Here is a 17,613-nt window from a genome sequence, read left to right as displayed (position 1 = left end):
GGGGCTCAGCCGCACACCATGCTGATGGGACTGAGCCTAGAGGTTCTACGCTCGAAGGCTCCTTGTGTCTTTAAGGAGAACAGAAATAACGTCCACACAAAGCAGCTTGCAGAACTTGAACTTGTAGGGAGGGCCCCAAGTTCAAGGCGGGTGTCAGCGTAGGTTGGAGGGGTGGGGGAAGTTTGGAAGAGTTGGGATGGGAGAGGAAGGGAGGCTCGTGCTGGGGGAGGGGAGTAGGAGGATGGGGGGTGGGGGGAAGGCAAATGCCCCTGCCCCTAGAGAGCACCCCCTTCTGGCTGGAGAGAAAGCTTCCCAGACCTACCTGAGAAAGAGCCTCAGACTACAGAATATGGGCTCTGGACTCAGGGAGCCCCAGGAAGGGAGACAGTGTGGGGAGGATCTGGGTGCGACCCTGGAGGAGGTGTGGATTAGATGAGGCCTTCAAGCTGGTTCCTGCTGCAAGGGGACTCACATCTAGCTGGGGACACATTCACAGAGTGTGAACCAGTGAGAACCTGCCATGGTTGGAGGGGAGGGGGTGGGGGCAGGGCCACCAGAGCTTGTGGAATCCGGCCCTGGGACCCCTGGCAGTGGGTGAAAGAGCTCGCTTGCGCCGGTTCTGAAAGCGCCGTCAGCTGGCAGAGCCAGCAGTCCAGGGAGGGGAAGCCGGAGGCCGGGGATGGGCAGATGGTGCAGGACAGGGACCGGGGCCGAGGAGGTCATTGGTTCAGAGGGAGGCTTTGGTGGTCAGAGGACTCTTAGCTATCAGCTGTGAACCTCAAGGGGGTGCAGATAGATGGAGGAAGTTAGGAGAGCGGGAGGGGAAAGGAGAGGAAGAAAAGGGCAGAGAGATTCCAGAGCTGATGATTTGCTCCAGAACCAGGTGATCTGGCAGCCTCACGCGTCCCAGAGAACCAGGGTGCTGGCTGTGAAAGCCACACAGCAGCCCACATCGGTGCCTTACAGTCTTCACTCTTAAGCTCCTGCCTAGTTTCTACCAGCCTCTGATCAGCACCTCGTTCTTATCCAACTCTTAGCAAGTGCAGCTGTTTCCTCTGCATGTCCTCCATAGGCTGGAAACAAACATTGGAATGTCCACACTTTAGAAGGTTAAGTTATCTGTGGCATGCTCTATTTTAGATGGCAGGAAAAAGACGAAGGAGCTTGGAGAGATTTCCCATTCAGAGTTAAAACTGAGCATTTTGGTCATTTAAAAAGAAACATGTGAATCTTCAGCTATCTGCAAATTTCAGAAATCCAAAGACGTCAGCGGGGTTCAGGGTTTCTGGGGCACTGAGATGAATGATAGGTAGGTAGAGAGAGAGGAGGGCACAGACTATGGAGGCAGACAGCCTGGGCCTGGGTTCATATCCTGGCTCCATTGCCTACTAGCTATGTGACTTGGCAGGTGACTTAACCTCTCTGGCCTCAGTTTTCTCTTCTGTGAAGTGAGAATGACAACAGCCTCAGGGCTGCTGTAAGGATTAAGTGAATTAACATCCACGTGAAGTGTGTAGAGCAGCCTGGCATATAATTCGTGCTACAGAAGTGGCAGGGCTGTTACTGCTGTAATGAAACGGGAAGACTTACACCATAAGGCTCGTGGTACCCTGGCTTGTGGGTATCCCATCACGGAGCCTTGCAGTGAAGCCCCTTCTGCTCACCTAGCTTGCTGGAGGAGGTGGGGTCAATCTTGGTTTCCACCTCCAAGCTCAGGGCTGACTTTAAGGTTCGGGGTAGCAGAGGGTAGGGCCGTTGGGGACCAGATGGGAAGCAGGGGCTGCTGGCCACGAGGAGGATGGGGATTCCAGGCCCCAGAGTCCTGCCTCTGGGGGCTGAAGCGAGGCTTCCAGAGGCCCCAGCACCACAGGCATGGCTGCCCCCAGGGCAGCTCCCTCTGACGTCCCCTGAGCAGGGTCCCAGCAGGTCTCCCTACCCCTGCCTCTTCTCAGCATCTCCCCTCCATGACTGATCAGGCCTTGGCACGTTCACCCCATTCACTGGTTGACTCCACCCCTGGAGCCCTAGAGTTGCAAGGCACCCTGTTATGGACCCATTTTTCAGAAAAGGTCACTGAGGCGCAGAGAAGTTCCGTGACTTGCCCAAGGGCAGAGCGGAGACCAGAGTTCAGACCCGGGGCTCAGCAGCCCCCCGCTTTCCGTGGCCACTTTTGGATCTTGAATGAGACTCCCCCTCCTAACCTCGCCCCCACCCCTCCCTGCTGCCGCTGCCTAACTCGCTCACCTCTCCTCTGTCTCTCTCTTCCCCCACCCCGCCATCCCTCCTCCCCCGCCCCCCCCTCACCGCAGGGCCCGAGGGCTGTAACCTGTTCATCTACCATCTGCCCCAGGAGTTTGGGGACGCTGAGCTGATGCAGATGTTCCTCCCTTTCGGTAATGTCATCTCCTCGAAAGTGTTTGTGGATCGGGCGACTAACCAAAGTAAATGCTTTGGTGGGTAAAGATAACAAACCAACTTCACCTAGGACAGGGTGGTGCTCGCACCAATTTACCGGTGTCCAACTGCTTTTAACCTGCTCCTTCACATCGGCCCCACCCCCCAAGTGCTCCCTGTGCCCAGCCTCCAGCCTCCACCTCTCACCCCTCTTCTCTCTTCTGTTCTTTTGGCTTCTTGGCTTTCTCTGCCCACCCCCCCACCCCATCCAGCCCCCCTACCCCCTGTCCCAGTCCAAGAGATAGTCTCTCCTCCCAGGCAAAAAGTTCCATTCTCACCGACTGAGAAGGGGAAGGGACCCACCTTGGGCAGGGGTGGAAGGGCAGGGAGCAGAGCCTGGCGACACCCATTCTCCCAGCGCCCCTCTCCTCTCAAGGCCACAGTGGCCCCGGGGTAAAAGCCAGGCATGATCCTTGGGGTGGGAGGTCCGCCCAGCCGAGGCCCCTACCCCGCCGGCCCCTTGGCCTCCTCTGTCCATCTCTCTGTCCTGCCCCTGACCCCGTTCTCTGTCTACCCTGCTCTTTGCTCCCCTCCTGCCATCCAATGAACCCTCCTCCCCCTACCTACCCCCTCAGGCCACGAGAGCCAAATTGTTGAGGAATCAGGAAGAGGAAACTGGTTCCTGCCCTCAGGAAGCCTCAGGTCTGAGCTTAGATGAAAATCACATCTATTCAACAGCAGTGAAATCAGCGAGGCACCAAGTAATGGAGGAAGGAGAAAGGCAGGTGGATGCAAACAGACAAAAAGGAAGGGGAGGAAATTCCAGGCAGGGGGAATGGAATGGATGAGGGCATGGGGGCTGGGATGAGAAGAGTCAAAGGTCAGTGAACGAGGAAGCAGGAGGCTTTGGGGAGAAAGGAGGGTTCAGGGGAGACCAGCTGTGAGGGTGGGCCTGTGCTGGGGAGGGTTTCAACCATTCAGGTGAAGATGCTTCAGGTGGTGTGATAGGTAGTGGAAGATGGTGGGAGTAACAGGATGAAGTACTTCTGGTAAATCCTCCTGGGCAGGGTGTTAGATAGGAGACGAAGGACTTGGGAGGATCTAGGAGTATGGTTATCATATAAAACACAGGATGCCCGGTTAAATCAGAACTTTGGATAAACAATGGATACATTTTTAGCATACGTATATCCCAAATATTACGTGTAATATGTCCCATGCAATATTGGGGATATACTTATACTAAAAAAGTAATTCATTGTTTATCTGAAATTCCAATTCATCTTGGCATCCTGAGTTTCAGTTTGCTTCCAACCTCCTGGAAACCCACCTCATCCCCCCACCTCTCCTCTCCACTCCTCCTTAGCCCCGCTCCCACCTCTTCTGCCTCCATGGGAGCTTCTTTCTGGGGCCAGACCCACTCATGATTCCCCAAGGATTGAGGAGTCCAGTCCCCAAGGATTGAGGAGTCCAGTCCCCAGAGCTGAGTCAGCCAGAGGCTCAGAATCTCCAGGCTGACCCCCAGATTCTGGGGCTGTGAGGACAGAATAGGATCCTGCTTTGGCCAGGGAACCTGGGTCCCCCCTTGGGTGTGGGGAGGGGGAGAAGGTACAGAAATGCAGAAGCACCAGGAAGCACATGTTAAGGAGATTCCAGTTTGGAGACCAGGAGGGGCTTCCAGGACCAGGAGGGGCTTCAGGGTGGAAAGCATGTTCCCCAAGGCAGTCAAGATCTTTGCACATTGTCCTTTCCCCTCTGGCAGCAGCCACTGAAAATCTGTGGCATATCAGTGGCACAGAGTTGCCCCAGCAGCTCATTTCTCTGGGGGATGGGAAAACAAGGCAAAAGGAAAAGACCAGGTTGCACCCCTCCACTGTTTGACTGGTGTTTCTTCTGACGAATTACATTATGTATGTAAAAACGACAAACTGGAGATCAGCTGCCTTTGCTCTCTAAGTAAGCCTCAGATGTTCCATAAATCAGAAGAAAACTGTGAAGAGCCCAGAACATGCTGGGCCCCGGGGCTGGAGTGCGTTTGACTCCCTGGAGTCAGCCCCGGACTACCCTTGCCATTAGCTCCTTCAAGTCCTCCAGCAAAGGCTTTCGCCCTGCTGCTTCTGGGAGTCCACGCCCACCTACCTCTACTCTGGCTCTTTCCTCTCTTCCTGAACAAACGGCTAGCGCTGAACATCCACTGGCCTTGAAAAAGGACGGGCTCCCGCCAAGCTGGCTGGCCCAGTGGCTCCTCCTTCAGGCTCTTGGGTTCCCTCCCTCGCTCTGGCAGCCGAGCCTGTGCAGCTCTCCCCAGCACGCACTCATGGGCAAGTTTACTCTCTGGGCCTCAGTGTCCTTATTTGTGGAATGGGGATTTCAGCAGTCAGCTCTCAGCAGTGCTGTGAAGGTCATACGAGATGGTGCACGTGAGGGACCTGGCCAGAGCGGACCCTCAGGAGGTGCTAGGGTCCCCTTTATTCCCCAAAGGAAGGGCCATTTTTCTGCACACGTGGTCCTCTGTTTAAGTGAACTCCTTAAAGGCCCCGCGTGCTCTTTATAAGCATAAACAGAATCTTTCAGAGGCCGTCGTGAACATATGTGCAGCACAGATGGTTTCTGCATTGGAAGACGGGCTGGAGGGCCACCAGGAGGGCATCCTACCTGCACAGCCTCCCACGGTCTGGAAGGCAGAAACCTCGGGAGTGGGAGGAATGGGGCAGGGGCTTCTGGGAGAAGGGACACAGCCCTGGAAACCGTGAACATGGGAGATGGTGCCTAGAGCCTTGCTGAGGGGGGGCCAGCAGGGGAGATGCTCCTTGCCCTGACTGCTAGCCAGTTAACAAAACTAGTTCAGGAAGAAAAGTTCCTTGAGCCCGGAATCCTTCCCAACCCCCAGGCTTCCAGAAACTCAACCCGAAGGCTGGGCTTCTTCCCTCCTCCAGGACCCTCTCTCTCCCTTTACACCTCCACCCTAGACAGCATCTCCAGCCGTTTTTATCTTTCTCCCATCTCTTCCCCACTTTGCTCGTATTTGTTCTTTTGTGGGGGGAACTGCCACCCACAGTTCGGCTATCTTGTCCCAGGAGGAAGAGAGGCGTTTAGTTTGCCCACCCTCTTTAATCTGGGGGAGAGCAGTATAACAGATGCACCATTCACGCATTTGAAAACTGCTCTGCTGACAGCTCGATTTAGTCATCAGTCAGAGAAGTTGGTAGGGAAGGGATGGGCCAGGAGGGCATGAGAGGGGGAGGTGGAAAGATGACTCACATTGATTTCCAACTACGGATAATCAGAAATCTCTCCTATGTGTTTTCGCCCATAGATTAATACATAGATGTAGGTTATGTTGCCCTGGACCCATCTCTGACCAATCTCATCCGAGCTCACATGCTACCACTCTTGGGTACACTCACATGCGTGTACACACACCCCTCCCCCATCTTTGATGGTGCATGGCCTCCAGAGAAAATGCACACAAATGCAGGAAGGAGAAAGAGAAAAGAGGCCGGTGGAGGCAGTGTCTGGGGCGGAGGTAAAAGGGCCACCACACAGGGAGAGTAAGGGAGGGGTCACAGGCAGGCCCAAGGTACCACAGACAATTAACCGAGAAAGCAGCTTTCTACATCAACGGAGTCTGTCCACCTGTCCCTTATATATCTAATGGCCGTTTGGAGATGAGCACCCCAAATGAAGTGCATTTGCAGGATTGCCTGGGAACTTCGCCAAGCTTAGTTTCATATATTTTGCAGGATCTAAGCCCATTTTACAGGAGAAAAGGCCTTTAAAGTCAAATAAATTCCAGGAAATACTAGGTTAAGCAAAGACATAAAGAAGAGAGAAATTGGGGTGGTAGAGGGATGTTTTTATTTGTTAATGTGCCATGAACTGTCCCAGAGGGGCCTGGTTGTAAATTTGCTTGACCACCAAAGGCCCTTTCTCAGGGAGCACCTTTTAGGGCCATTTTTGGGAAATGCTGATGTAGTGTAGTCTATAAGGAGATGCATTCGAAGTTCCAAAAGGTGACTTCTAAATCAGCTTTGGGAACCTAATCCATTCCCACCTGGGAACTGCTTGTTTCAGAAGGTGACTGGGAGCCATGGATGGTTCTATATCCTGTCCTGGGATATTGGGAGGAGTGAACACGTGAAAAGCACTTCTGCAGTCTGTAGTACACGGAGAAGGCGCTTAGCTAACTTTCGCTAATAGGGTCAATTTGTACTATTATTGTTATACCATTAGTAGTGTTACGAGGGATTCACATCAATGGGTGCGTGCTTAGTCCGGGGCAAGAGCCCCTGCTCCCAGGGTGGAGTTTTACTAAATGAAAGGATGGTGCAGACGGCCCCTGGGAGCGAGGTGGCTGGTTAATGTGAGCCGGTGTGGACTGGCCCCGGTGGCGGTGGCCACCCGGAGCCTGGCTGGGGGCAGCCTCGGCAGGGACGCAGCGGGAGGAGGGGCGGCGGGGACCCTGCCTCTGCCCTGCCCCGCGGCCGGGCGGCACTCGCGAGGGCGGCGGCCGGAATCGGCGGCGGCGAAGTTCGCTCCGTGGCGCCTCCCCTCCCTCCCCTCGCACTCCTCTCTCTCCCCAGGCCGGCACCCCGTGCCCTCCCGCTGCCAGGCCCCCTCCTGTCAGGGAGGACAGTGTCCAATAAACTCCTCCACCCGCAGGTGTGTCCGCCCTCTCCCACCGCAGGCAGGGGCTGAGGTGCCGGGGCCGGCGCGGGTGGGGGGCGGGCGCCTCTCCGAGCCCCGCCGCGCCGCGGGCGCCCCGCCTGGGGGAGAGGGCGTGCGGGACAGCGGCGCCGCCCAGAGCCGAGGTGGAGCCGGGGCGGCCCGGCCTGGGGCCGCGCGGGTCGGGGAGCCGGGAGCCTCAGCAGCGCCCGCCGCCGGAGGGTCCGCAAGCACGCGGGCAGTGTGGGGGGGGGCACTAGGCCGGGACGGGGGCGGGGGCCCCGAGGGGGAGGAGCCTTGAGCCCCGTCCCCGCCCGGAGGCGCGGCGGGAGCGGGGAGACACCGCCGCCCGCCCCGCCCCGCCCCGCCCCGCCCTCGGCCCCACGGACCTTCTCCGACCCCGCCCCCTCCCGGCCGGGGCGGCCCCGTGGAAACCCAGGCCCTCGTCCCTCGTGTCTCGCCAGGCTTCGTGAGCTTCGACAACCCGGCCAGCGCGCAGACCGCCATCCAGGCCATGAACGGCTTCCAGATCGGCATGAAGAGGCTCAAGGTGCAGCTGAAGCGGCCCAAAGACGCCAATCGCCCGTACTGAGTGCAGGCGGGAGCGTCCCCCGGGGGAGACCAGGACTCGCACAGGTAACCGGGGTCGGCCGGGGCGCGGGGACGGGGGGTTGGGGAGGTTGATACCGGACGGACCCGCCGCCTCCCCTGGCCTCTGTGGGCCGGACGGAGCCTCGCTGTGCCTTGGACCCGCTGCGCCCGGCTCGACCTGCTCCTCGCCCGGTGCCTAGGGGGCAGGCGCAGAGCTGTGGTCACCCCGTCAGAAATGGGTATGACCATCCCCCTGCCGCAGAGCTAAGAGGAGCAGGAGTGAGGGAACCGGTCTGAGAAGGTCTACACCGGCAATTTTGTTTGCCAGAAAACCCTGGGGTGAGCAGATGGCAAGCTCAGGGCTGGGAGAGTTTGGGGGAGGAGTAGGCCCTATGGGGAGCTGTAGGCCTGTGCTGGGGCCTTCTCCCAGACTCCCTGGCTCTCCCCTTCCCAGCTCTCTTGCCTGAAGGGCTGGTGGCTTTTAGACACTTGACCTCTTCACCCCTTCAATTCCCCGCAGCTCAGTCTGGAGAGGAGGGACAGGACTTTTCAAAGGGAACTTTACCAAAAAACAAAACAGGATGGGACAGAAGGTGAGGAGGGTGATGGTATGGGACTGGGGCCACTTACCCCGCCCTCTTTACAGAGGCCATGATGAGTGGGCAGGTGTCACCTTTCCCTCCTCTGTCTGGGTCCTGCCTTACAGCTGAAGGCACAGTCGGCCACTCCTCTTCCAGGCCACGTGCTCCCCTGGGTGAAGCAGCTTCCTGGGGAAGGGGGGAGGGAGGAGATGTGCCTGGCCATCAAAGTCCACCCCCAGCCTGGTTTCTCCCATTGAGGTACGCTCCACCCGTCCCAGCTGGTTCATAGTCCAGGCGAGGCTGCCCAGTCCTCCGCTGCTTCAGCAGTACCGTGTGCCAGGTACTGTTAGGTACTCAGCATGAGTAAGACTAATGAGAATCCTTGTCATTAGCAGGGGAGGCAGACAACAAACAAGGACAGAGGATCAAAGAGTAAATTATATAGTGTGTCAAAATTGTTGGCTACAGTTAAATCAGGTAGTCAGGGTAGGCCTTGTTGAGGAAGTGACATCTGAGCAAAGGTTTGAAGAAGGGGAGGCAGGGAGCCACGCCAGGGTTTGGCTGTTCGCTCGGTCCTCACGCCCAAGGAACAGGCAGTGCACAGGCTCCAAGGTGTGGGCAATGCGGTGTGTTCAAGGACCAGCAGGAGGCCAGGGTGACTGGAGGAGAGCGAGCACGGGGGCGGGGGGGTGTAGTGGAAAAGGAGATCCCAGAGGTGAGGAGGGCCACCTCGTGTAGGACCTACACGTTGCATGGACTTCGGCCTCTCCTCAGAAATGGGGGGCTCGGGGGGAGCCACTGGAGAGCTCCGCACAGAAGAGTGATGTCATTAACTTGCATTTCAGGAGGCTCGCTGGCTGCCGTGTTGATAGATCGTAGGGTCCAAAGCAGAGGCCTAGCGCTGGGACCGCTCAGTCCAGGGTGACAGCAGTCGACGTGGTGTGAGGGAGTTGGTGCCGTTTGTAAGGAATTAGAGGGGATGTGAGAGAAAGAGGCATCAAGGATGACGCTTAGCTTTTGGCCCGAGTAACTGGAAGAGCAGAGTTGTCGTGGTCTGAGACGGAGAGGGATTGGGAGAAAGGTGAGGCACGTGACAGTTACACATCCGAGTGGAGGGCCAGAGTCTGGAGTTTGGGAGGGAGGTCTCCAGCTTCCCAGTCTCCTCTCAAATCCCACCGCTGCCAGCAGGACCCCCTTCATCCACCCAGGAGCAGCCACACTCACCTTCTCTTGAAGAGGGTGCTTGAGCCTCTACTCGCTGCAGAGCTAGAAGAGCAGCGTCCGCCTCTCATGCTTCCTCAGTTCCGGCCCCTGTCCGTCTTTGGTCTGTGTGAAATGCACACGCACATGTTTGTTCAGAGCGTGGGCACTTTCCTGTGCCAGATGCTGGCTCAGTGCCGGGATGCCGAGACGCATGGTCACCGTGCTGCCCGCGTGGAGCTTCCAGCTCTGTGCTCACACCGACACGGTGGCAGCCAGCCAATGGGTACATTTCCATACGAGGGGAGGGACAGTGCAGTGAAAGCAGCCCTTTCGCGACATGGAGCACTTTTCTTAAACAGGCTTAGCTCTGCCACTAAGGCATGACCTGGGTCAAGGTGCTTTCCCTCTTGGGCTTCCATTTCTTCAGTGATGAAACCCAGGCATTGGAGCCATCAGAGGACTTTTAAGGAGGCGGCATGCTCCAGTGTCATGCCCTGAGATTCTGAGGGGCCCCTGTGGGTATGTTTTGTGGCTCCCCCCAAAACAGCTTGTCTTAGCCTCCTAGACCTTGATGCAGCTAAAACTCCAAGAAAGGAGGGAACATCTAGGTCAGAGAAATTCCCAGATGAAGGGGTGAGGACGGCAGACTTGTGGTTTGGGACAGAAGGTAAGAAGTGGCCCTCAGGGTAGAACCAGTTAGCAGTCATGATTGGGGTGGGGGCTTGAGAGGAGTGGCCAAAAGAGCAGAGTGGTTCTTCCACCAGGGAATACAAAGGCCAGAAAGATGAGAACCACAGACTTTCACACTGCGCTTACCATGCAAGAGACAGTTCTTGTAGGTGACCACTCTAAGACATACCTGTATACTTGTAGCTGCCTATGAGGTAGGTAGTGTCATCATTCCCATTTTACAGATGGAGCACAGACAGATTAAGTCACTTGCTAATCAGCTCCTGAGCTGTAGAGTCATGATATGAAGGGGGAGTGGTTACTTCCAGAGGCTGAGCTCTTAACCCCTTCAAGTAAGGAGATGGATAAACCCCCCTCTGCTATCTTCACCTCACCCCTCCTACCCCAGAGTGTCCTGAATATCAGAGGGGACACATCAGGACCTCTCACTTCTCTGGGGTCAGCCATCTGACTAGCCCCCCACTAGGCAGTCTTCTAAAAAAATGTGAGCTCGCGTAGCTCCTACAGTAAAGTTGACCTTTCAGCTCCATTCACAGGATTTTAACAAATGGTGCATTCAGGTTCCCAACCCAAGACTGTTAGAGGGTGTAACAGAAGGCAGGTGTCATAGGGCCAGGCTCGGGGAGTGCCGTGGGCACTGGCTGCTGCCAGTAAGAGCGGGAGGAAACAGCACGCAAAAGCAGCTTAAAAACTGCATGATTTTACAGGCCAGCAAAGGATGTTTACAGATGATGGGTCCTAGTTGCTCGGAAGGGCGGGGCTCGCCTAAGCAGGGGCTCAGGGGCCATAGTTAGGTGTGACTAGGCACCAGGAGGGTGGTCTCATGGCCGGTGGTGAAGACATAAGGCAAATAGGTGGCCAGGTCAGAACTGGAGTGAGGGGGTTCTGGGGAAGGAGAGGGCCCCTGGCAGGGCAGCCGTGGGGAGGGGGAGCGTGGTTGGGCTTTGGTTCCGTAAAATGAGGCCTGGGTAGGGTGGGGTCTGCGCACCCTGATGGATGGGAGCGTGAGTTCCTAGCTTCATTGCTGCCCCTGCCCCTCATCTTGCGCTAAGATGGGAGTTTCTCCCAGAAATCTTTACGGGGAAACTAAGAGGAAGGAAACAAAGGCAGGGAAAGTGGGCAGAAACACGAACATGGCCAGGTCCAGGCAGACACCCAAGTCCCTTGTTCCACCTCTGGGCCCAGGCTGAGGGCGGGCGCGCGGGCATCCGGCTCTTTGGAGGGAGAACCGTCTGAGTGGCGTGTCTGACTCCCTGGGAGCCCCGTTTCTTCTGGCCCCGGACTTTGGTTCTGAGTGTGCTTTTGCACAGCGTCTGCTCTGAGCTTTGCAGGCACGGGTGCTTCGGGTCAGACCTGCCCAGTGCTGGGCTGTGGCTTTGGGCCTGGGCCTTCTCTGGCTAGAGGCCAGCTGTGTTTAGGACCTGGCATCTGAATTGGCTCAGCTCGACCAGGTCATGAGGTGGGGCTTCCCGGTCCTGATTCAAGCTCCCCTACGCCGGTCAGTGACTCTGCTGTCACCTCTAGGGCTGTGCTCGGAGAGGCTCTTCCAGAGGGTGGCCAGGCAGGGGTCACTGTGCAGGCAGAGGTGCCACTGCTCCTTAATGAAGAAGGTGGTCAGCAGTGCGTGGGAAGAACCCCAGGGAGCCTCCTTAGCGGCTGAACGAGTTTGAGTGTTTGTGTGCTGGGGACCAAGTGTGTGTGAGAGGTGAGTGGGTACGAGAAGGTTCCCTAGATGGAGATTTGGGGCGGAGCTGTGTGAAATTCAGGCTCGAATCCCCAGCACTGGGCAGTGCCAGGCACTGAAGGGTGGCTGGAGGAAAGCTGGCAGCCGGCAAAGGAGCACAGTGGAGTGGGGAGGAGTGGGCGTCCCAGGACTGGGTGCAGGTGTCCCTGGGTTGCCGTGGCTGACACCTGAGGGCGCTGCCCTCCGCGCCGTGAGGCTTTCAGGATCTTAGTTCCCCCACCAGGGATTGAACCCGGGCCCTCGGCAGTGAGGGCACAGTCCTAACCACCGGACCGCTGGGGAATTCCCCCTCCTCAGTTCTTAGGCCTCTTCTCCCACCCCAGGGGCCCGCCAGTTGGCTCTCCTGGGTGGTGGGTCTAAGAGCTTGCTTTCCGGAGGGGCTGGAGATGCAGACGGGCCTTGCTGGGCCCTGGTCTTGGTGAGGGAGATCTGCGGTGGGAGGAGCAGGACGGGCAGGCAGGGCAGCAGGGCTCTGCGGAGGAAGAGGGGCGGGGGCTCTTCTGAGAACGCAGAGCTGGAGGCCGGGCTCAGGCTTAAAATAGTCACCTCTCAGCTGTTTTGCATCTTATCCACAGTGACATGTCATGACCTCAGGCTTCCCTTCCACACTCCCTGTAGGAAAACACAAAGCTGAGAGTGGAAGCCGCTGCGTGTAGAAGCCCGGTGCGTCGGAAACCCCTGCAGACTCTGCAAGCCTGGTGCACAGACCCGGGGGCTGCAGGGGAGCAGGGACTGGGAAGTGAGCTCAGGGGTAACCGTGAGGAGGGCGTAGGGCTGGGGGCCCCCAGTGCCCTGGGTGGGGGCAAAGGACCCCCAATGGTGAAGCGTGCTCAAGACAACTCAAAACGGAATAACTGGATGATGCTTGACAGAGAAGGGAGCTCAGCCTCCACCAGTTAGGGCTCCACTAGTGAAGAAGGCAGGTCGGGGCTTGTGAGATGGGTCAGTCTAGCAAGCTGTACGTGGAGGGGTATAGGGTGTGAAGGAATGGAGAAGGGGGAGGTGGAGTGGGGGAGGGCAGCAGAGCACAAGTGACAGCAGCAGAGAGACTGGGGAAACAGGGCCATAGCCCGCCCCTCTCCAGTGGAGTCTCCTGTTTCGTGTGACCAGCACTGCAGGGCACCCTAGTCTTCCACGTGACCATTTCCTGGGTCAGAGCTGCAGAGCCGTCTAAAGGCTTCACGTGCCAGGAAGCAGCCTTGCTTTGGCCACGTGGGCCACCTTGAGAGCAAAACAGAGAGAGTAAGGCGATCATGAAATAAAATCAGTTGTGCCAGGATGTGTCTGTAGAATTCTGAGAACGTTGATGTGATTTACTCTAAATCTCAGAACTACAAGTGTTCATTTTCTGAAGGTTCTGAGGAAAGAGGGTTGAGGCAGAGTGGACGGGGAGAGGCTCACGACCTCATGCAGCGGGTGCTCTTTTAGTGGGGACGCCCTTCTCTGGGGATGGCGGCCACGGTGGGACGGGACAGGGCGGGAGGGCTGAGTTGCTGTCTGCGTGCACTGTACTGGGCAGCAGGGTGTTTTGTGGATGGACCCCACGGATACAGCAGTCGCCTTAATCAGCCTCTGACCCACCCGGCAAATCGGGGCCACCCTGTCAGGCTCCCCCTGCTGGTCCACAGGCTGAAGCCACGGAAGGCTGGGGAGGCGAGGAGAGCTCGGCACCTGGGGGCGAGGGAAAGAATCAAGGGTGGTCAGAGGCAGAGAGCGTGCTCCCTGATCTGCTTGCCGGCCAAGGTGGTTTGAGGGGCTGTTTTAGTTTTTTCTGGCCCCCTCACCAAGCTGCCTACACCCTCCCTCCTCTTCCCAGCGCATGATGGAGGCCCGTAGTGGCCCTGTGTGAGGTTCTGCTACTGTTCACGGTGTATCATGTGTCTGCACAAACAACCGTGTGTGCGTGTGCGTGTGCGTGAGTGTGTGTGTGTTGACGTGCCCATGTTGTTTGTCTGCCGGCTTCCTCCATCCTTTGAGTTTTTTTCAGTTCTCTTATGATTTGACTGCTGTTCTCTCATTAGAGCTTTTAGATTGATGCTGTGGTCTGGTGCTGTATAAATATTTTTCCTTTTAATTTTGTTTTAACTTCTTCCTTGCCCTTCTTCACCCTCAACCCGACTCTCCCTGTCCCACCCCCCACACTCCCCGACCCAACCCGCCCCCCCTCCTCCTCCCCCCTTGCCCACACTCTCTTGTCCTCTCTCTCTTTCTCTCTCTCTCTACATATATAAATATATATATAAATCTTTTCTTCTTTTGTCATTCAATCAAATTCCAACAACCCAACCAGGGCCAGTCAAATCCACCACAGTCTCGCGCTGAGCTAGGAATAAAGTTCACGTAATCACATGAGAGTGGAGAAAACAGTCCCCCATCCGTAAGTTCAAATCAACTCAAAGTTCACAGTGTGACATGATGGCGTCATGTAACAAGGCTAAGAATCGGTTGCATGACAATTGCCGTCAAGTTTCGTGGAGGTGCTGTGATTGGAGCGTTTTTCTTGGATGTTGTATCAGTTGATGATTGGCCAGTCATGATCACACGTGCATTTTCTTGACTTTTGTGCTGCCACAATCTTTTTTGCTGTGCTCATTTTCGTTTCGTTCTTGGTGCTTGCAGTGGTTTTACTTTCTGTTGTTTGGTTTTTCTTGTTCAGCGTTTTTTATGCTTCTCTAGATGTCACATAGAGAAAAAAAAACAAAAGAATAAAAAAATAGTAAAAATAAAGATGAATTCCCGAATTATCGGACATGGGATCATTAACTGTGCAAACCATTATTTTTTTTTTCTTAAAAATGAGGAAAACATCTTAAAAGTATCTATGCGTGGTTGATTTACTTGCACTTGAAAATATTGTGATTTTATTTTTTTCTAGAAATTTGGGGGCCTTTTTCAATTGACACTTTCCTAGGTCTGGTCTTTTTCCAGTTAGGCTATTTTAAATCTCACTTCAAAAGGAAAAACAAAAAGAAAAAAACAAAAACAAAATCTCTACAGTAACAGAATGATAAAAAAAAAAAAAAAAAAAAAATTCTAAACCAAAAACCTAGAGTTCAAAGCCCGGGGCCTCTGAGAGAGAGCCCGGTAGCAATTGTAAGGTTTGTATTGTAGCCACTTCTGCTAAATTAAATGTGGGGAGGGAGGTGGGGGCCTGGGAGTTGGGAGGGCTTTTTGGTCGGTTTGGAAGAAACAGTACTAACAAAAGCAAAATGCACCTTTTTGTTTACAACTGAAAAAGGGTCCTTGACAAGTGTTTTTTAATTTTATTATTATTTTATTTGGTGTTGTAATTGTTTAGATTGCTGTGTACGGTTTGCTGTTTGTTGAATCAACAGTGTGAAAAACCTGCCAGCATGGATTGATATACGCATGACGTTGTCCCCTCAACTGGGGGCTTTGCAGTTCTAACTCTCTTGATGTAACCAGTCACCCCCATGTATAAGTGGAAGCTGCTTGCTAGAATGGAGACGAGTCTCATTTGTTAATTCACAATGATTAAGCATTTTCCTTCTGATTCTAGTCGGATCATGATTTTTTTTCTTTGAAATGCAAAACAAAACACCAAAAAGCCACCATTCAAAACAAAATCAAGAATTGTCTGAGTTAATTTAACTTTGATGATTAAATCCGTTCTAACTTCTTTTAGGTCCTCCCCATCCACTTCCTCGAAGTGCTGAATTTCCTCTAAATTCCCTGGCATGTATGAGAAAAATATTATGTGTGTGTGTGTGTGTATGTGTGTATCTATGCATATACATACACACATATCCATGTATATCCACATATGTGCAGGTGAATATATTCTACACATATATCCAGATATACATATATATACATAGCCTCGCAAATAGTGACCTTGGGAAAGAGGTGGTTGGCTTGGAAACTGGGCAAGAATTCTGCAAAATTCATGTCATGGATCTTGGGGGGGAGTGGGCTGGGCTGCTAGATTTTTGCTATCTTGTTTGCTAGGCTTCTGTATACATATTGTATCTGGGCTAGATCCCTTAGAGATCAGTTTAATGATGAATTCATATCCCACAGTCCCAAATTCTTCCCTTAGATCTAGCCGTCCCCCAATCCAGAACTCTAAAGGAACCCAAATCAAAAACCCTCTCCCAACAACCAAACCTCAGCTACAACCATCACCACTAGACCTCCCAGTGGTTTCTTACTCTGACTAGAAGAGTCGATTTCTTTTTTATGTATCATGATCATGACTAATTCTCATACTGGTCTCTTCCCCCTCTCCCGCTATCCCCCAGAGCTCCCGCCCTAACCCCCGAGGCAGGTTCCTTTTGGTGTTTGGATGCGTTTTGTGTTTCCTCTCTTGGCTTAATCAGCCCTGATTTTCTTCATTTTAGGGCAGGATGCTGAACGGGCTACATTAAAAAACAAACCTCTCTCTATATATATTTATAAATGAGAACTGTTGGATGACACCTTTGACATATCAGCCAGTATCAATCAAGCTGAAGACTCCAGACACTCTGTGACTGTCACATTTCTTCAAGGAAAGTATAGCGTCTATGGAGTTCAGAGGGCACGTGTTTGGGGGAAAAATATATGTGACATAAAGAAGAAGAAGATGAAGAAAAATGAGAAAAAAAAAAGGCAACTTTAAAACAAAATAACTTGAGACAAGGTGGGGAGGCTGCAGGGCTGGGAACCGGGAAGGGCCGCTGCTTCCCGATCCCTGGGGCTTTTCCAGCCCATGGGCGCCTGAGGCAGGCTGGGGCAAGCGGTGTGTCTGGTGGGGCCTGGTCCCCAGGGGGGCGGCTGGGAGGCCGCCGCTGATCATCTCTATCTGTCATTCCTTTAGCTATTTAGGGACCAAAGGACCAAACTTTTTATTGCAGATGTGTAGCTCTAGGTCAAATAGAGGGGGAACGGAGGAGAACCTCCTTCCTGCCTCATGGCTGTTCTTGAAACAGCTTAGAGCGATTCTATGAAAAATGTAATTAAAAAAAAAAAAACACAAAAAAACAAAAAAAAGAAAAATAATGCTTCAATGCTTTTAAAACAGCAAGATAATAGTTCTTTGATACTTTGAGAGGCGCTTTGATTACTGTCATTCAAGTCTATGACACTTTCCTATGGTTTTCTGTATTATATGTCTGGATGGAGCTGTTAAGACGAACAAATTGGTGGATATTCGGGGAAAGTAACAAAATATGAAAACTCGTTAACCGTGAAGTGTGAGAAAAGGAGGGGAAAACAAGGGACTGACGAGGCAAGATAATTGTTGTGAAAAGTCTGTAAATGCTTCTAACTCTTCCCCCTCTTAAAATCATAATAGTTGTACAGAATTTTAAAAAGGAGAAGTTTAAAATACCTATATAATAGAAGAAAAATTAGAGGAAAGCAAAAAAAAAAAAAAAAAACCTATAGAAGTTAGCGTTACTGCTAAAATCCCAGATGTTGTAGGACTGTACTTTTGTAGAGTTTAGACTGAGCATCAATCCCTTCTCCCCGCGAGTGCTGTTGGATGCCATTGACCCCGAGGGCCAGGCCGGACCCGCCCAGACCTGTGGGCCCCTGGCTGCCCACCTCCGGTGGAGGCCGCGCCTCTGGCAGGAAGGCCCGCCGCCGCCTCTGCCCTCGCCTCGCTTCGCTCCGGGAGCTGCGCGCGCTCGCCCGCTCTCCGCAAGCCCTCGACACCTCTGCTTCACTCGCCTTCCATGCTTGCTCCAGAGACTTTCCGGGCAAGGGAGACCTGGGAACTTTCATCTTAAAACAACTAAACAA

General features: G+C 54.0%; 1 protein-coding gene across 27 annotated transcripts in view; it reads left to right on the top strand.

Annotated features, from left to right (window-relative positions):
• CELF4 (CUGBP Elav-like family member 4) overlaps positions 1 to 16,691 on the top strand; it is a gene marked incomplete at both ends in the record, with an annotated part of 296,294 nt that extends 279,603 nt beyond the window's left edge. For 14 of the 27 annotated variants that reach the window (XM_082667891.1, XM_082667890.1, XM_082667889.1 and 11 more), the window contains 4 exons: positions 2,310 to 2,393; positions 6,978 to 7,056; positions 7,524 to 7,695; positions 16,230 to 16,691. In XM_082667891.1, coding sequence (XP_082524017.1) covers positions 2,310 to 2,393; positions 6,978 to 7,056; positions 7,524 to 7,695; positions 16,230 to 16,256 — 362 coding nt within the window. Of the gene's footprint in view, positions 1 to 2,309; positions 2,454 to 6,977; positions 7,057 to 7,523; positions 7,696 to 14,158; positions 14,213 to 16,229 lie in introns of those variants that run through there. The other 13 variants (XM_082667888.1, XM_082667882.1, XM_082667881.1 and 10 more) reach the window with 5 other exon arrangements.
• Between the last annotated feature and the right edge of the window lie 922 nt (positions 16,692 to 17,613).

The sequence above is a fragment of the Grampus griseus genome (genome assembly GCF_964374135.1).
Source record: "Grampus griseus genome assembly, chromosome: 12".
Classification (NCBI taxonomy): Eukaryota; Metazoa; Chordata; class Mammalia; order Artiodactyla; family Delphinidae; genus Grampus; species Grampus griseus.
The sequence above is the reverse complement of the archived record's forward strand: the minus strand, read 5'-3'. Positions and strand labels throughout refer to the sequence as shown.